General features: G+C 54.4%; 2 protein-coding genes across 2 annotated transcripts in view; both read right to left on the bottom strand.

Moving 5' to 3' along the window:
- Nucleotides 1–377: 377 nt before the first annotated feature.
- Nucleotides 378–3,565, bottom strand: APRT (adenine phosphoribosyltransferase). The gene is made up of 5 exons (XM_059667063.1): nt 3,111–3,565; nt 2,804–2,910; nt 1,485–1,618; nt 1,150–1,228; nt 378–986 (listed from the first exon to the last, which is right to left on the bottom strand). Exons 1-5 carry the CDS (start codon nt 3,347–3,349, stop codon nt 844–846), a joined length of 702 nt encoding a protein of 233 aa, XP_059523046.1. The 5' UTR covers nt 3,350–3,565; the 3' UTR covers nt 378–843.
- Nucleotides 3,566–8,716: 5,151 nt separating this feature from the next.
- Nucleotides 8,717–19,174, bottom strand: part of GALNS (galactosamine (N-acetyl)-6-sulfatase) — a 30,005-nt gene continuing 19,547 nt past the window's right edge. The window contains exons 10-14 of the mRNA XM_059667058.1: nt 17,903–18,039; nt 17,093–17,195; nt 12,627–12,748; nt 10,667–10,784; nt 8,717–9,610 (exon numbers count right to left, since the gene is read on the bottom strand). Coding sequence (XP_059523041.1) covers nt 9,524–9,610; nt 10,667–10,784; nt 12,627–12,748; nt 17,093–17,195; nt 17,903–18,039 — 567 coding nt within the window. The 3' untranslated portion in view covers nt 8,717–9,523. The remainder of the gene's footprint in view (nt 9,611–10,666; nt 10,785–12,626; nt 12,749–17,092; nt 17,196–17,902; nt 18,040–19,174) is intronic.

Raw genomic sequence — 19,174 nt, 5'->3', positions numbered from 1 at the left:
TCACTGACTTTGAAGATGGAGGGTAGGGCCATGAGCCAAGGAATGGGGGAACCAGCCCAGTCTACACCTTGGTTTTCAGGATAGTTGGTCCTCTATCTGCCAGTCAGCTAACTAAGCAAAGGGAAAAAGTTACAGTGTTGGTGGGCCCAGGATGGTTACTCTGTACTGAGTACAGACTAATTCCCTAAACAATACAGCATAACCACTACTTACATAGCATTAGGTATTATAATCTAGAAGTAAAATACACAGGAAGATGTGCAGGTTATATGTGAACAGTGTGTATAAATACTCTGATGGAGTCCCCTGTACCTCCCCTGCCTCTTGGTCCTGAGGCCCAGCTCCCACCCTGGGCACCTGAAGAAACACCACTCCAGCAGAGTTGATCAATCATGTTCTTATTTCATTGGAAATCTGAGCAGCTTGGGCTTGGCTTTGCCCTGGGCTATCGGCTTCAGGCCTTTGCACTTCCAGAACCTGCAGGAAGGACCCGGGAGCTGGATGGTAACTCAACCACAGAAATGGATAAAAAGTCCAGGTGGCCCTGACCGGTTTGGCTCAGTGGATGGAGCATCGGCCTGCGGACTCAAGAGTCCCGGGTTCGATTCCGGTCAAGGGCATGTGCCTTGGTTGCGGGCACATCCCCAGTAGGAGGTGTGCAGGAGGCAGCTGATCGGTGTTTTTCTCTTATCGATGTTTTTAACTCTCAATCCCTCTCCCTTCCTCTGTAAAAAATCAATAAAATGTATTAAAAAAAAGTCCAGGTGGATAGCAAGTTGTCAAGTGTAGCCACAGAGGCCAGACCTCTCCTTTTTCTAGCTGGTGTGGAGCAGGGTATCGAGGTCACTCATACTGCAGGAGGGAGAAAAAGGGCACGGCTCCCAGCTTCTCTCTGCCTTTCAGCGAGGTCAGCTCCACCACACTCAGGCATTCCAACACCTCTACCCGCAGCTGGCCCAGCAGCTCACAGGCTGCGCGCATGGTTCCTGATGGAAGGGAAGGGAAGGAGTTGGCATGTAATAGGGTCCCATCTGGCAAGCAGGTAAACTAGTGTCAAGGACCTAATCCACTTCTCACACACATAGGGCACTCCCCCCCCCCCCCAAAACTCCCCAGTGCCAAGCCCTCTTCACTTGGGGGAGACCTCACCACCAGTGGCCAGCAGATCGTCCACAACTACCACTTTCTGCCCTGGTTCCAGGGCATCTCTCTGGATTTCCAGGTCAGCCTGTGGATGGAAAGCAGGCACATGGTTGGTACATCTCTGAGAACAGTGTTGGTGTGCACAGCCCAGGGGCTAACAAGGGGCTACCACCTGGGCCACGGTTTCAACCCTCCCGGCTGTTTCTGGCTGTGTGAGCCTGGCCCAGTGTCTCGACCTCTCTGAGCTCCCATGTCCACTCCAACCATGGCAGCTCTATTTGATTCTACAACTTTTTCTTTGGGGAAGGAGGGTCCATGGGATCAGCCACCAGCCCTCTCACCTTCCCATATTCCAGTGTGTAGGAGGTGGACACTGTGGGGCCCGGCAGCTTTCCACCTTTTCGGATGAGCACGCAGCCCAAGCCAAGTTCCTGGGCCAGGGAGGGGCCAAACAGAAAGCCTCGAGAGTCCAGGCCTGTTGGTGAGAGCTGGGTTATTGGGAGACAGCCGTGTGGCACAGTAGCATGGGGGTTCCCACAGGTCAGGCTGGAAAATGACAAGTAGTCAATACAATGACACAGGATGCCTGGCCTTGTTGACGCCAGCTGAAAGGCCAATGACTGCCATCTATTTAGGGAATGTTGACTTACCATGCTCAGGGACTGCTGGTTGCTAGAGAGAGGGAAGTTAGGAGGTGGAGCTAGGGACTAAGTCCACACTACATGGTTGAGTAATAGCTGGGTGGCCTTGGGGAAGTCACCTGGCCTCTTTCCAAAGCTCAGCTGTTATCTCTAACTGGGCTGTAATAGCTATGAAACATTCAGCACAGGAGCTTCTGAAGGAGAGGCAGTGACAGGGCACGGGCCACCTCTTGCAGTTCCCTGACAGGGAACAGGAAGTGTGGTGAGGGGGACACACTCAACTGAAGAGGGCAACAGCACGCCTGTGCCCCCAGGCAGTGGGGATCAATGGGAGGGTCAGGGAGTGGGGCTCTCACGGGGAGACCCGACCCCAGAGTCCTCCCTATCTCTGCAGGCCTTCTCCAAGCCCCACACTGGGTCAAGAGTCTGGCACACAGGGGGTGCTCAGTGCATGCTTGTAGAAGGAGAACAAGAAACCTCTATGACCCAGTGGAATCTGGTCGGGTACTGCCTGGGGAAATTCCCTTGCCGGAGACCAGGAACTGGGAGGGGATTTCCCTAAAACCCGCCAGGGCTGCGGAGACGCTAATGCCATCAACCTTGGCTCGCACCTCGGCCCCACGGGTATGTTCAGGGTACAAGAAATAAACAGGCGTCTCCAAATCGACACCGTAAGCCCCACAGCCTGCAAGGCGGTACCCACCTGGCAGAAGCCATTCCTCAGGCCGCTGGAGGGGCCTGTAACCCATCTCAGGGCTGCAAAGTAGGGGGCAGCGGTTCCATCCTGACAGCCCACGCTGGGGTGATCATGCACCTAGAGGTAGGGCCCCTTAAGGACCCCCACTAAAGGGCCTCCCCTAAGCAGAGATGGAGCCGTCCCTCCCGCCCTCTGCCTGACTCAGGAAAACGAACCCCACACAAACCAGCCTCCGGCGGCCTGGCCCAGACCCAGTGACCCCTCCAACTTATGATCCTCCGAGGCGGCCAGAGCCCCCTCACCCCCGACCCTCTCCACTTGCCTGCGATGTAGTCGATCTTGCCGCCGTGGGTCTTCTTCAGGTGGTTCGCCAGGAGGCTGATGGCCGCGCGGAAGGAGTTGGGGTCCTTCAGGAGGGGCGAGATGTCCCTGGCGCGCAAGCACAGGCCTGGTGACTCCGGGGTCGGGTCTCGGCGTGGGGATGGCGGTCCCCTGGGGCACAGCCCGCTGGCACCCCGACCGCCCCACTCTACGCGCGGGACAACGGCCCAGGCCAGCCGGTCCAACGCCCAGCGGGGCCCTCAGGTCGCCCGGTCCCCGGTGGCCAGCCCGCGCCCGCCCGCGCGCACCTGAACAGCACGCCCGGGCTGGGGAAGTCCGGGAAGCTGCGGATGCGCTGGGCCACTAGCTGCAGCTGCGGGTCCGCCATCGCTGCGACCGCACGTGTGCGCAGGCGGGACAGTTCGGCGGCGCCGAGCCGGAGCGGGGCGGGGCCGCCTGCACGGAGCGGGCGTCTGGGTAGCAGGAAGGACGGGCGGGGCACTCGGGGCGGGGCTGGCCGGCTACTGTAGGAAGTCCCGTATTTCATGGAATTTTAGGTGCCGCCGATTTGAAGACGCCGGCTTATTTCTTGTACCCTGAACATACGCGTGGGGCCGAGGCGCGAGCTAGGTCGGTGGCAATAGCGTCTCCGCAGCCCGGCGGGTTTTCGGGGAAACCCTCGCGCGCTTTCGGCCTGCCCCCGAGTGCCAGGCAGGCCCTCCGGGAAGCTTTGGCAGGGATTCCCAGGCCGTAGGCGGGTGCTGGCCCTGCCCTCCGGGCTCGCACCGTCTCGCGGCTGCAGCTCCGCTCTCCTGACATCCGGAGGTTCTCTTTGAACTCCTGCGCGGTGCGAGGGCGCGCACACTAGAGGACTTGTGTGCACAGACAGCCGGGCCTTCCCTCCCAGAGCTTGCGGGGGTGGGGGTTGCGGGTGGGGGGGAAGAGTGGGGTGGGAGGAGTGGAGGAGGCAGGGGAGCGGAGTGGGGAGGGGGTTAAGGACTGTGAGCTATGCATTCGGAGGGAGCCTGGTATGGCCTGGCTAGGGGAGGGGCCAAACCAGAGGTGGAGGCCTTAGCCAGTGGTCGGCAAAATCATTAGTCAACAGAGCCAAATATCAATAAATTACAATGATTGAAATTTCTTTTGAGAGCCAAATTTTTTTAAATTAAATCTTTATTGTTCAGATTATTACAGTTGTTCCTCTTTTTTCCCCCATAACTCCCCTCCACCCGGTTCCCACCCCACCCTCCGCACTCACACCCCCCCACCCCGCCACTGTCCTCATTCATAGGTACACGATTTTTGTCCAGTCTCTTCCCGCATCCCCCACACCCCTTTCCCCCCTAAGAATAGTCAGTCCACTCCCTTTCTATGCCCCTGATTCTATTATAATCACGTTTATTCTGTTCATCAAATTATTTATTCACTTGATTTTTAGATTCACTTGTTGATAGATGTGTATTTGTTGTTCATAATTTGTATCTTTACCTTCTTCTTCTTCCTCTTCTTAAAGGATACCTTTCAGCATTTCATATAATACTGGTTTGGTGGTGTTGAACTCCTTTAGCTTTTTCTTACCTGTGAAGCTCTATATCTGACCTTCAATTCTGAATGATAGCTTTGCTGGATAAAGTAATCTTGGTTGTAGGTTCTTGGCATTCATCACTTTGAATATTTCTTGCCACTCCCTTCTGGCCTGCAAAGTTTCTGTTGAGAAATCAGCTGACAGTCGTATGGGTACTCCCTTGTAGGTAACTGAGTTTCTTTCTCTTGCTGCTTTTAAGATTCTCTCTTTGTCGTTTGCTCTTGGCATTTTAATTATGATGTGTCTTGGTGTGGTCTTCTTTGGATTCCTTTTGTTTGGGGTTCTCTGCGCTTCCTGGACTTGAAAGTCTATTTCTTTCACCAGGTAGGGGAAGTTTTCTGTCATAATTTCTTTAAATAGGTTTTCAATATCTTGCTCTCTCTCTTCTTCTGGCACCCCTATAATTCGGATGTTGGTATGCTTGAAGCTGTCCCAGAGGCTCCTTACACTATCTTCGTATTTTCGGATTCGTTTTTCCTTTTGCTTTTCTGGTTGGGTGTTTTTTTGCTTCTTCGTACTTTAAATCTTTGACTTGATTCTTGCGATCCTCTAGTCTGCTGTTGGAACTCTGCATAATATCCTTTATTTCAGTCAGAGTATGCTTAATTTCTAGTTGGTCCTTTTTCATACCTCGAGGGTCTCAATAGATTTCTTGAGGATCTCACTACATTTATCGGCGGTCTCACCAGTCTTTTTGAGGGTCTTACTAAATTTATCGGCAGTTTCTAGAAAGTTCTTGAAAAACCTTAAAAGTGTGGTTTTGAACTCTATATCCATTCATTTGCTTTCCTCCATTTCTGTCATTTGTGACCTGTTTGTCTCCGCATTTTTTATGCTTCCCTGTGTTGATAGAGTGGCTTTGTGTGTTAGATGTCCTATAGGGCCCAGTGGCTCAGCCTCCCCAATTACCTGAGGTGGACACTCTTGGTGCACCCCTTTGTGGGCTTTGTGCACAGTCTTGTTGTAGTTAAGCCTTGATTGTTGTAGGTATCACTGGGAGGAACTGACCTCCAGGCCAATTGGCTGTGAGAGTCAGCTGTGTCTATGGTGGGAGAACTTCTGTGCTGAAGACACCCTTATGAGGCAAGACTTGTTTCAGTGGGGCTTTGGTGCTCACTGAGTCTGCCCCCTGAGTGTGTCCCTTACGGATCTGAGGAGTTTTAATCTGGATGGTCCCACTCTGACCACTGGGTACACTGGCTCTTGGATCTAAGGAGGTGTTAATTTAGCTCTGCCTGAGGCTACCCAGCAGGAGCTATGAAGAGATCTGCAGATTCCCCTTCCTTGTTTGGGGTTTGGAGGTGCCCAAATGAGGCCCAGCTGTGAAGCAATGCAAGCTGCTGTGGGGCTTTGGGCTTTCTTTTGGAAGTTCTGGGTCTGTCTGGCCCAGCTGCAGTTTGTTAGGTAATTTTCAGATTGCAAAAGGCCAGGGCATTCATATGCAAAAGCCTCTGCCGCAGCTTGGGTGGGGCGGGGTCTCAGGGAATCAACAGGGAGGAGCAAGTAGTTATGGCTGATCCTCAGCCCTGCTCTAAGGGGCCCCGAGACTCAGTGTCCGGGTAATCGCTGAGAGCACCTCTGAGAGAAAGCTGCCCTCGAGTTCTGAGTTCTGCCCGCTGCCAGACAGTCCAGTTTCTCCCTGTATGAGGCCTGGGTCCCCAGAGACTCACCCAGGACTGGAGTTCAGAGCAGTCGGGGGCTTGTGACTCCCTCCTGATTAAAAAAGACAGCCGCATCCTCAGTCGCTAGCCCTTGCCGCGTGCGCCTCCGTACCTCTGCAGTCCACCTCCGCACCTCCTCTGAGTCTCGGTGTGCTTTTCTCTTTTCTTCTAGTTGTAGAATTTCCATTCGGCCAGCCTTCCTGTGGTTCTGGATGATGTCTGTTTTGTCTTTTAGTTGTATTTTTGAATTTGTTGTGGGAGGCAGCAATTTCCGGTGTTTACCTATGCCGCCATCTTGGTTTCTCCCCGAGAGCCAAATTTTTTATTTTTTTTATTTTTTATTTTTTTTTAATGGTTTGTAAGAAACATTTTATTTATTTTTTTAATTAAATCTTTATTGTTCAGATTATTACATTTGTTCCTCTTCCCCCCCCCCCCATAACTCCCCTCCTCCCAGTTCCCACCCCACCCTCTGCCCTCACTCCCCACCCACTGTCCTCATCCATAGGTGCACGATTTTTGTCCAGTTTCTTCCCGCATCTCCCACACCCCTTTCCCCCCCAAGAATAGTCAGTCCATTCCCTTTCTATGTCCCTGATTCTATTATAATCACCAGTTCATTCTGTTCATCAGATTATTTATTCACTTGATTCTTAGATTCACTTGTTGATAGATGCATATTTGTTGTTCATAATTTGTATCTTTACCTTTTTCTTCCTCTTCCTCTTCTTAAAGGATACCTTTCAGCATTTCATATAATCCTGGTTTGGTGGTGATGAACTCCTTTAGCTTTTCCTTATCTGTGAAGCTCTTTATCTGACCTTCAATTCTGAATGATAGCTTTGCTGGATAAAGTAATCTTGGTTGTAGGTTCTTGGTATTCATCACTTTGAATATTTCTTGCCACTCCCTTCTGGCCTGCAAAGTTTCTGTTGAGAAATCAGCTGACAGTCGTATGGGTATTCCCTTGTAGGTAACTGAGTTTCTTTCTCTTGCTGTTTTTAAGATTCTCTCTTTATCTTTTGCTCTTGGCATTTTAATTATGATGTGTCTTGGTGTGGTCCTCTTTGGATTCCTTTTGTTTGGGGTTCTCCGGGCTTCTTGGACCTGTAAGTCCATTTCTTTCACCAGGTGGGGGAAGTTTTCTGTCATTATTTCTTCAAATAGGTTTTCAATATCTTGCTCTCTCTCATCTTCTGGCACCCCTATAATTCTGATGTTGGTACGCTTGAAGCTGTCCCAGAGGCTCCTTACACTATCCTCGCATTTTTGGATTCTTTTTTCATTTTGCTTTTCCGGTTGGATGTTTTTTGCTTCCTCGCATTTCAAATCATTGACTTGATTCTTGCGCTCCTCTGGTCTGCTGTCGGGAGTCTGTATAATATTCGTTATTTCAGTCCGTGTATGCTTAATTTCTAGTTGGTTCCCCAATATAACATCGAGGGTCTCATTAGTTTTCTTGTAGATCTCATTAAGTTTATCGGCGGCTTCTAAACAGTTCTTGAGAGACCTTAAAAGTGTGGTTCTGAACTCTGTATCTTCCTTTGACAATTTTGTCCTGTTTCTTTGTCTCTGCATTTTGTTATGCTTCCTTGGTGCACCCCCTAGTGGTCTTTGTTCGCAGTCTTATAGTTAAATCTTGATTGTTGTAGCTAATTCCAGGGAGGGTTTGACCTCCAGGCCAAGTGGCTATGAGAATCAGCTGTGTCAGCAGTGAGAGAACTTCTGTCCTCTAGGGAGGTGCTAATCTAGCCTTTGCCTGAGGCTATCCGGCAAATGCCTCTGTGCAGGGCTTGGGCAGGGCGGGTCGCACAGGATCAATAGGGTGGGCCGGAGAGAGCAGTTATGGCGGCTCTCAGTCCTGTCCCCAGGGGCTCTGCCTCTCTGAGTCCCAGCAATGGCTGCAAAGCTCGGAGAGAAAGCTGCACTCGCTCTGACCGAAGCCAGACAGTCCCGCTTCTCCCTTTTGAGTCTGGGTCCCTAAAGACTCGCCCGGATCTGGATCTGGAGCTCAGAGTCTGCGACTCCCTCCCGATTGAAAACAACAACCGCGCCCTCCGCCGCCAGCCCGCTCTGCGCGCTCCGCACCTCAGAATTTGACTTCAGCACTGCGCCTCCTCTGAGTGTCCGTATGCGTTTCTCTTTCCTCCTAGTTGTAGGACTTCCACTCAGCCAGCGTTCCTGTGGTTCTGCGTGATGTCCCTTCCGTTTTTTGGTTTCACTTTTGAAGTAGTTGTTCAAAGCAGCAAACTCTGGTGTTAACCTATGCCGCCATCTTGGTTCTCTCGTAAGAAACCCGAGAGCCAAATTTTTTAAACTTAAACTATATAGGTAGGTACATTGTTATTAACTTAATTAGGGTACTGCTAAGGCTTAGGAAGAGCCACACTCAAGGGGCCAAAGAGCTGCATGTAGCTCGCGAGCTGCAGTTTGCCGACCACGGTAGCATATGGTGCCTGGTGCCTGGTGCCTGGCTAGCGGTGGGGGTTGGCAGCGGGAGTCCTTTCTGGACTGGGAAGGGCAGAGGAAGGAGGCTGGAAGTCCACCCCTGAGAGGACAGTCACTTGTGTCTGTGGAGGAAGCTGAGGGGGCACACACTGCAGCCCCCCATCAGGGTACCCAGGAGGGACAACTTCCCCCAAACAAACTCATTTTAAAATACAAGAGCTAAAATGCATGTTACTTTATTCTAAAACCGTTTTCTTCATAATTTCCCAACTTACAGCAATAGAGCTTTGGCAAGATAATCACCGCAGGTGTGAAAACCCCACTCAGTGGAAGCTCCACGCGGCTTCAGGGCAGGGGCCTTGGGGTCTGCACTTGGTTGCTCAGGCTCTTCTGATTCGGGCCAGTGAAGGGGCTCTTCATGCTTTGCCACACCAGGTGGCAAGGGGAGGAGGGCAGTCAGGATTGCTGTGAGGCGCAGACACACCTCACAATGTGCTGGGGTTTAGGGGTCTAGATCCCTAAGAAAGGTGGAAAATCCATGATGCTGGCATTATGTGCAGGGAAGCACCAGCTCAGCTGTCCCACTGGGCGGGGGAGGCCTGGGCTATGGAGGATCCATGTCAGGGAGGGGCAGGGAGGGGCGGCTGGGGTGCCCCCTCTGGGCAGCACCACGGGGTTCAACACAGGATTGGCACAGCCTCTCTTGGCACTGGGGCTGAAGTGCTGAGGGGACAGCTAAGGGCCTCCGTGGCGAGTCATGCCCTCTGGGTCCAGGGATGGAGGCCAGGCTCTGAACAAGGCCAGTCTTAAGGTGGTAAGAGCCAAGTGGGAGGATGAGACAGGTGGGCAAACAGACCTGTAGGCAGCGCAGCATTCAGCTCAGGTTGATGTAGGGCCTCAGGCTCAAGGCAGCAGAATCAGGTAGGAGGGCAGTTGAGGCTCCTCCAGTGTGGAAACCAGACCCTTCCTACCCCCGGCACTTGCAGGGCCTGTGGGAGGCTTGGGCCTGCCTGAGCCTGCACAGGAGCTAGTGGGGCCAGGAGCACTTCTCAGGAACAGACTCCGGCGGCGTCAGGCACTTCCCTAACTTTTCACAGCCTGGAGGTGCCCAGTTCTGGAAAATGAAAATCCAGAAAGAGAATGTGCAGTTATTCTACACACTTATGTACTCAGCAGTTTCTAGACTCCTCCCCTGCCCTGACCTGAGAACCTCTGTTATCCAAGGGGACGGTCTGCTAACCGCCTCAATCCCCTGGCCATGTTCCAAGTAGAGCAAATGCCAGGACCTGCGCGCCCCCGCTGTGACAGAGAAGCTCCACACTCCAGCGAGGGCTGACAGGCTTCATACATCTCACGGCTTCCCACCCAAAGCTTTGTCAGGAACCCTTTCTCCAGGGAAGAGCTGGCTGTTCAAGGTCCAAGACGGGCTGCATGGGACTGGTCTTCTTGTCAGAGTGATCAGAGAACACCACACTGAGTCCTCACCTGGCTGGCCTGGAAGTGCAGGGGGCCCAGAGGTGAGCTAGAGGGTAGAAGTGTGTGTATGGGGGGTCTGAGCTGAGGGACTGGGTGTGTGGGGCCCAGGGCAGAGCTGGGAGGCTGTAAGTGTGGGGGGCCCAGGGCAGAGCTGGGAGGCTGTAAGTGTGGGGGGCCCAGGGCTGAGATGGGGTATGTGTGTGAAGGAGGGGCCAAGAACTAAGAATGGAAACTTTCCTCCATCCGGGGTTGAGGAGGGCCAGGGGTACGGAGAGGACAAGTAAGGGGCCTCAGGCTTTGCACACACTCACACATACGTAAGTCCACACACCTCCCCAGTGACTGCTCACTTTAAGTCCGGAGGCTGGCCTACACTGTTCCTGCTTGTCTTCAGTGCAGGGTCCCCCACCTTCTCCCATTCCAGGGGTGGCCAGACTATGGCAGTTCCCATAGGGTCCAGGAGATGGCGGCAGCGCCTTGGCCAGGTCAGTTGCCTCCCCTCCCCTCCAGTCACTAGACTCTTCAAACAGCAGTCACCAAAGGCAGATGGTGTGTTGGGGTGGGAATAGCATCGCTTTCCCAGAAGAACAAGCCAGAGCATGCAGACCCCACAGCACTTTCAGGGTCCTGGACACGCCCCCCACAGGAAAAGCCACGTACAGCATCCAAAACCACGTACGCGTAAACCACTTACCATGACTGCCTGGTTGCACACATTGAGCTGGGGCTGTCCGGGGACCAAGGCCTCCTGGTGCTGCTGAACAACTGGGGTGATCCTGTCAAGGACGTTCAGGTACTCGGTGCTGGCAAAGCTAGAGATGAGAGAGCATCAGGTCACTGAGGTGGGGAGGACACCCAGGTAGGCCACCAGGAAGGCTGGGAAGAGGCCTGGGGCTGGGGGCCCAGCTGGTTTCTCTCAGGCGTGGCTGGCCCTGCTGCAACTGCCACTGTCTCCGGGCCCATCGGACATTGTCACCCCAGGTCAGCCCCTCCCCAGGCCTCCACCCCAGTCCAACGCTCCCTGCTCTGCTGGCTGCACTCCCTTCACACACAGACCTCAAGCTATTTGAAATAGGTCTCAGGCGTGTTTCATGTCTTTCCAGGACTCTGGCCAAAATGCTGCAAAGGGTGGGCTTAACCAAGTTCAGCAGTTTTTGGACAAGGCTTCTCGAAACACAGTGAGAGAGAGCACAGGCGGGAAGCTCCAGGCGGCCCTGCACTCTGCCCTGAACGGTTCTGTCCAGGCAGTGGCTCCAGGGTCTTCTTGCCCAGACTTGTCCCCCAAATGACCCCGGGCAAGTCATGTCCCAACCCAGGTCCCAGCCTCCTCTTTTGGAGCCCAGGCATGGGGTGTTGTAGGGCTGTGAGTTCGGGGTATGGCTGGGTGTCCACGGGGCCCTCCAATTGGGGCAATAACCCCAAACACTGCAGCACCCCCGAATAATGACAGCGTGGATCTAAGGAGGTCACTCTCTGGTGGGTGTATCCACATATCTTTGCTCTGAGCAGCAGGCCCCATCACCTCAAATTCTGGGGAATGCTGAGGTGGGGAAGTGGTGCCATCTGGCCACACTCAACCAGTGGAGGCAGGGGCAGGATCTGTACCAAGTTTCCTCCACCTCAGCCAGCTCACTGTGTCAATCTTTTTGTGGACATTTGAGTCTGAGAAGCCACATCATGCGTGTTGCCATGGGGAGGGCATCATCAGAGGCTTAGCTGCCATCTCTGTCCATATGACCCACCCGGAGGGCACCTGAGCCATGGAGGAATCAGCAAGACGGGCTAAAGGCATGGGGGCTGCGGGGCGGGCTGTGTGCCCTAACCAGACTGCCTATAAAAAAGCCCTGCTGGACATAATTTGGGGGACACTATTTCATCCATGGCATTGCTCTCCGTGTGCCCACGGTCCCTGGCTCCAGTCAAGCGAGGGGCTGCTGAGGAAGCCCCCAAGGTTCCCCAATGGCATGGAGAGCCCCCATCTGACCCTTACTGGGAGGAGCTCGTCACACCCAGCAGGCAGCTGCCTGGTTAGGGCTGGTGGTGCTGCTCATCATGGAAGACAGTGGCCATTTGGAGAGGTTCCTGTCCACCCCACGCCTGGACTGTCACCCTCCACAGAGGCCACCTCCGAGGGCAGTCTGGAGCAGAGGTCATGTCCTGCTGGGCCACACGGAGACAAATGGGGGAGATGGGAGCCCCTGGAGAGGAAAGGCGACGACAACACGCCCACGTGGGAAAACTGCAGTCCAGGTCCCAGAGCTCCCGGCGGAGGGAGGCCCCACGCTTCCCTGCCTGTGTTTATGTTCTCCACCTGCCCACAGTGTGCATGTCCCTTCTGGAAAACGCGCACATTGGCATGTGCCTGACTTGGCTGCACCTGGCTAATGTTTCCTTGGCAGCTTTTTTTAAAAAAATATTTTTATTAATTTCAGAGGGGAAGGGAGAAGAGAGAGAGAGAAACATCAATGATGTGAGAATCATTGATAGGCTGCCTCCTGCACGCCCCCCACTGGGGATGGAGCCTGCAACCCAGGCATGTGCCCTTGACTGAAATCAAACATGGGACCCTTCAGTCCGCAAGCCGATGCTCTACCCACTGAGCCAAACCAGCTAGGGCTCCTTGGCAGCTTCTATGCCTCCTTGTGCCCGCTCACCTGAGGGGATACCTCTCTCCTGGGTCTCGTCCCAGGTGGAAGATGAGGGGCAGCTTGGTGTGCTCCTCCTGCGTGTGAGTGGTGACTCCTGAGACATTCTGTCCGGGGCAGAAATCAACGCCCTGAAACAAGAGGCAGGTAAAACAGGTGAGCGCCGTCGGTGTGGAAGCTCCTGCCGCAGGCTGGCCAGTCCACCTTGAACGAGTCTGAGTGGTCAAGGCCAGAGCAGGCCAGGAAGTGGGGTCCTATAGGGTGGAGCCTTCCCACCACCCTGGCCCCAGAGATGCTGAGCAGTTATGCCTTGTGTACCATCCCCTACTTTTTTTGGAACCCCCCTTTTTTTGGGGGGGGGGGAAGGAAGTGAATATCTTTATATTTTAGCTCATCTCACATCCTGACTGCCTCTATTTTCTAGAGAAGCTATTTTCAACCTTTTGCAATACATGGCACATATAAACTAATTGTACTAAAATTCCGAGGCACAGAAAAAAATATATTTTTTGCTAATCTGACAAAAAAAATGGGTATAATTTTGATTCATTCACACCGGATGGCTATTGTTGTGTTGGCTGTTGTCATTTTTATTTGACAATCTTAGGGAAAAGAGGTCAGTATCCCTGACTAAATAGTCAGGTTTTGCATGTTTTAAAACTTGCAGCACACCAGGTGAAAGTCGCTGCTCTAAAGCAAAGCTTTTCACCACTTCATCCGCCTCATGGCTCAGCATTCACCAGTGAGGAGGGACTGCAGGCCTGAAAGCTAGAGATGTTCAGAGCCAGGAATGGCCCACAGGTGACCCAGATGCCCCTTAACTGGTAGGGTCCCTAAAATGACAACAGTTAATATGTTCAAGAAAGCAGGAAAAGAGGAGAGAGATCACATCAGGCTCCCCAAGGGCTCAGGTGTGGCACCACTGCCCCACATGCAAGGCCCCCTCCTGGCTTTGTCATGATACAGCCTCTGATGCGCATCTGGAATGGGCTTCCTCAGTCCATGGCCTGAGCTTTGCCCAGGTCCTGGGGCAGCCCTGAGGCCCCAAGGTGACCTTGGGCCAGGGGCTCCCTTGCGTCTGTGGCCTGCGTCGGGAGCTCTGTCCCCAAGGCCTGAATGTTGCCCCTGGGGCTCTCTAACTTGGGAAGAGGAGAACCCCTGCCATCCAGGGAGAAGTGGGTGAGGCCAAGGGCCCAGTCCTGAGGGACTGGTGACCTTTTGGCCCTGCAAGATGTGGCACCAGTCTCCAGCCAACACAGGGCATGTTGACAGGTCTGGAGAGGTGGCCATGACCCAGGTATGGTAACTAACTGAGAGGCATTCTGTAAGGAGGCAAACCATCTCTAATCCCATGTGTCTGTAATGGACAGCTGGTCAGTGGAGCAGTTCATATTCTGCTTTTCAACAAAGTAGGGAAGTTAGGAGACCATGAAATTCCATTTATCTGCACTGAGCAGTCAATTCCCGAGTCAGGGGCGGCAGTCTAAATCATCGAGGGCAGCCGACAGTGGACACACAGGGCTTCCAAAGTGGGGTGACCCTTGGACCTTCTGGGAGCATAACTGCTAGAGAGCAAAGTGGGAAAAAGAACCACACTGAGCATAAAAATGCGGAGGGGTTAATGGAGAAGTATCTAAGTCTAGACAGAAGACTTAGATTATAATATGGATGCAAATCAAATAAGCTATTTAATTAAGATCCTGCTAATTAGTTCAGGATTTTTCTCTTAAAACTGTTATCTGTGAGGAGGCCTCACACTGGGAGCATCACAGCTGAGCCAGCCTCCCCCTCCCCCTCCCCTATCCTCCCCCCCTCGGAGCCAGGGAACCTGTAGGTCACAGCACTGACTTTCTGGAGGGTTGGAAGGGAGGAGGGGGATGAATGTGCCCGCGGGACTGAATCTGGATATGCAGGTCACGCATGCACCTTCCTCTGGCCTCTCACGCAGGGCCTCAGGCAGCACGCAGGGCGGGAGGTCATGGCTTGCCTGGGGCAGCGGCATCAGGCTCGGCAGGGGAAGATGCTCACTCGCTCCTCCTCCACCATCCAACAGTCATGAGTGGACGGAAGACCTGGGGCTTGGCCTGGTGGCCACCACACAGCCATATTCTGCTTCCCAGGACTTGGGAAGGGATACTTAGAGGGGTGCGAGATGCCCCAGGGCAAGCATACAGCCAGGAAGCTAATAAGATCCACTCAGGTGTCCCCCAAACCTGGGGACCACAGACTGGAACACCCACAGCTAGGTTGTACCTCAGGGCAGAGCCAGCCCAGACTGGCTGTTTGGCCCCAGCTGGGCCCTATGTGGCCTCTGAACAAAGCTGTCCCTAATGTGTTCATTGTCTGGAAGTGACTGGAGGAGGATTGAAGTTTCCTTGGTACTCAGCTGTTGATGGTCATGGGGTCCTTTAGAACTTCATGCACCCCTTAGTTTTATTGACCCCTGGAGGGAGAAGGGCCATCAAAACAGCAGTGCAGCTCTCCATCTCCTCGCATGCGCTGTGATGCAGTAAACTCACAGCCTGATCCTGTGTCCACCCCAGGGGCCTCCCCTAATGTCTACACACACTGGCGCAAAGAGTTTTCTGTGCTTCACGAAGACGAAAGCCATAGAGACAGACCAACCCGGGTGCTCTCACAGGCAGCCCTGAGGAACCGGAAAAGGGGCACCCTGCTGAGCACTGGGTGGGGGGCTGCGAGTGGGGGTGGTGTCGGTGGTGTCACCGGCTGTGCTGAGGTGGCCTCCTGACTCATTCTAACCCCACTGTAAACATGGTTGGGTCAGGGCAGGCTGTGCAGTTACTGGACTTTTAAAAAAATATATTTTTATTGATTTCAGAGAGGAAGGGAGAGGAAGAGAGAGATAGAAACATCAATGATGAGGAGGGAATCATTGATTGGCTGCTTCCTGCTCGCCCCATACTGGGGATGGAGCCTGCAACCTGGGCATGTACCCTGAACAGGAATTGAACCGTGACCTCCTGGTTCATAGGTTGATGCTCAACCACTGAGCACACCGGCCGGGCTCTCCCAGCATTTTAAAGAGTTCTGGGTGGGTGGAAGCTGGGCTGTGTTTCACTTGGGCCAGCGCTCATTGGACCCGGCCCTGAGAGCCCACACAGCAGGAAGCCACAGGGAGGCCGGGTGGCTCGCAGAACACCAGCCACACCTGCCAGCTGGGCCTCCTGGACTCTCAAGCAGCCAACAATGGGGACCCTAGAGGCCTGGGGGTGGGGGGAGTTGTGTGTGTGATTAGGAGGGGCAGGGAGGCATAAGTGAGGCCACATGGTTGCCCCTAGGGTCCACACACTGCCAGCTTTGGGCCCCTTTTGGTTTCCCTACAGCTTCTCAGCCCCTGGGCTCCTAAAGGGGCAAACCAGGTGTGGTCCTGCCTGTCAGGAGACGGGGACAGGAGGTGGTGGCCACAAGTCAGAAGGGCCAAGTGGGGGCTGGGAGGACGAGTGCAGGCCCGGGGACATGGCTCTGCCCTGCTGCACACAGAGTTCTGGAAGAGACCAGGCTGGGGGCTGTGACAGAGCCGGAGAGGCCCACAGGACACTCAGGTGCTCAGAGGTGCACAGGCTCGCTGGGTCCAGCTGAGCCTGCCCAATGCCAGTGGGTGCTGCCGACCACAGGCGGGGATGGTCACAGTACTGGGCCACATGGAGGAAGCACACACTGTCCTTGGCTCTGCCCAAGTGCCCACGTCTGCACAGCACCCGGGTCCATGCATTGCACAGGTGGCCCCTGGCCAAGCCACCCACCCAGCCCAGGACCAGACCCAGGATCCACTAAATCTGCAATTTGCATCCCAAGTGCTGCAGAGTGTTCCAGTATTTAGATTTTTCATTAACTTAAATTGCTTTTCCTCCCAATTAAGGCACATTAGCAGGCTTTTCTTGTATCTAAAGACCTAGACATTGGAGGGGGGGGGGGGCTGTGTGTAGGAGGGGGTGGCCGAGAGGACTCAGGAGGAGGGAAAGGCTGGCAGGACCGGCAGCAGGAATCCAAGACCATGTGCGGAGAACTCAGACCCAGCACGTATGTGGCATCTGATCCACAAGCCCTTGGGGCAGACAGCACGATGCAGACAGAATGACAGCCTTTCAGAGGCCACAGAACACTGACCAGGCCTTGGAGGGGGACAAGCAAGAGGGGGTCAGGGGAAGGCACCCTACGTTCACCTGGGCCCTGAGGTCTCTGCTGAGTCTGAGCCTGGCCTGAGGCCTCCTTTCCCCAGGCACTGGGTGGCCTAAGAGAGGGTAGGGTGCCCAGGATCCTAAGGGGCTATCCTTGTAGTATACCATCCACCCCAAATCCTTCTTACCACAGTTAAGCACAAAAGGCAGGAAGCATGAGATCATGTGGCCATCACCACTGCACGCAAGCCTCCTGCTGGCCTCCTCTGCCCAGATGGGTCCTCCTCAAGGACAAGGTATGGGGGGTGCGGAGCCCACAGCCCTGAGCGCCCTTACCTGTCTGAACTCCTCCCAGGAATTGGTCCAGGTCCAGAAGTGGGCCTTGTACTGGCCCAGGGTGACTGCCATCAGTGTGTTGCCACGGTAATAGAATATCGGCCTATTAGGGAAGAAGGGGAAGGGTCAGGTGACGTGAGAGACTTGCGGGCGCAGGGTTAGGGCTGAGACTTTACAGAAATGACCATGCTGAAATCACATGAGCACAAGCTGCAGAGGTCCCTGAGGCTGCGGGGTGAGGCCCTGGCTTCTATCATTCTTGGCTTTGGGAGGCCGGGCGCAGAATGAAGCAGCAGCAGGTGGCGGGCAGGCGCTCCGGTCCCGAGAGGCCGACAGCTCACTGAGGCTGCAGTCTCCGGCACCCTCCCTCCCCACAGTGAGCAGGCTCTTGCACCAGGTTTCAAGAGAGAAAAAAATAAGCCATATTAAATGCAAAAAAAGAACACGAGCCTGTCCAACCCCTGCCCTAAACCCAAAGTGGGTAGCTGGTCTCAGGCTGAAGAGATACTGGCTCTGGACATGAGGCATTCTGGTGCAGAGGTGGGGGGTGGAATACAGCCAGTCTACAGAGGTTTGGGGAAGCTGGTGCCTCCGGCAGAGGGATGTTCCCTCCTGCTCCACGGTCAAGGCAGAAGTGATGATCCCCACAGGGAGGATGAAGTTCATGCCAGAACGTCCCAGAGGTCTTGCCTCCCTCTGCCCCAAGCCAGCTGGGCGAGGAGACCTGCTTTGTCAGCCAGCTCTGGCTCCATCACTTGGTTAGTCGGTGCTGGAAGACTGGGCAGGGGTGAGCACCCGGCTAGAACAAACCTCTCCATCAGCTGGCCCTGCAGCATGGCAGGGAGGAGGTCAAGGCCATCGATCACCCTGTCACTGGGTGGCTCCAGGCCTGCGAGGGACAGGCTGGTGGTAAAGAGGTCCATGATGCTGCCCAGCTGGTGGCTCACCTGAAATGGACATGGGTGGACACTCACTCAGGACACCCTGCCCTGACCAGACGATGGCCAGGGGCCAGGTCCCTGGGTGTGTGTCCTGCTGCTGTCCAGCTGGGTCTACAGAGACATGTGTGCTCACATAATTGCACACACACCACATCCTTTACAATGGGTCCACACAGGAACATGCTGTTCATGTGTTCACACATGCCCACCCCTCTCCACTTCACCCGGCCTCGTCCCATCCCACCTGACCCGACTCTCCAAGAGCTCCTCACATCCATGAGTGTCTGGGTGAGTGTGGCCATCACACAACCCTCCCACCTCAGGGAGAGTGGCCTTGGGGAGATCAGGGGCTAAGTGGGGATCAAACCGGCTGTCTCACCCCAGAGCAGGCAGGACCCTGTCCCATCCCCAGTGCCTGCGAATGGGAACCAGCCTGCCCAGGGAGCCAACAGCAGGGTTCCCCCTCAGGAGGCCTGCCCTCTCTGTGCCTGACTGCCATGTCATTTTAACACTGACACTGTGAGTTCCCAATTCTGGTACAAGTGCAGGTAGAAAAGAAACCCTCGAAACCCAGAGCCACGTGGAGAGCAAGAGGGAGGGGTGAGAGGACAGGAGGGGAGAGCAGATGGACTGGGGAGGGGGTGAGGACTGGCGGCCAGAGCCATAGCAGCTGTCCCCGTGGATAGGCCTAAGGAGCAGACGGCTCTGGGCAAGGGCTGCCCACCGGTGTCGGACCACGTCTGTTTCCCACACATGGCTCCATCTTGTCTGGAGCCCACCCAGTTCTTTCAGCCCTGAACTCTGGATCTGGGGCAAGAGCCAGGTCAGTGGGGAGAACCCCAGAGAGACTGCCTGCCAAGACCTCCAGGCACTGCCCAACTTAGCACTTCCCATACCCCGGGCACCCTTGTCTCCATTCCTCTACACGAGGAGGAACCGGCACACCCACGGCAGCCACTGGTATCATCCCTTCTGCAGCCTGGGGTGGGGGTGTGGCATGAAGGTCAAGGTTTGGTTCAAAAATTCTGTGGAGCAGAGGGGAGGAGAAACATTCCAATGGCTCCCCTCCCTTCTCACTTTTTTTCTTTTTTTTTAGGACAAGAAAGAAAGAAAGAAAGAAAGGAATCCAGATACTTTAACC

Source organism: Myotis daubentonii, chromosome 15 (assembly GCF_963259705.1).
Source record: "Myotis daubentonii chromosome 15, mMyoDau2.1, whole genome shotgun sequence".
Lineage (NCBI taxonomy): Eukaryota > Metazoa > Chordata > Mammalia > Chiroptera > Vespertilionidae > Myotis > Myotis daubentonii.
This window is presented reverse-complemented; position numbering and strand designations above follow the sequence as displayed.

What these genes read in the sequence shown, in the direction of transcription:
- APRT (XM_059667063.1), bottom strand. Translation starts at nt 3,349, where the DNA reads ATGAAATACGGGACTTCCTACAGTAGCCGGCCAGCCCCGCCCCGAGTG. An exon ending in AGCCCGGGCGTGCTGTTCAG is followed by an intron (nt 2,911 to 3,110) that starts GTGCGCGCGGGC and finishes CTTGCGCGCCAG; the next exon opens with GGACATCTCGCCCCTCCTGA. An exon ending in CAAGATCGACTACATCGCAG is followed by an intron (nt 1,619 to 2,803) that starts GCAAGTGGAGAG and finishes TCTCACCAACAG; the next exon opens with GCCTGGACTCTCGAGGCTTT.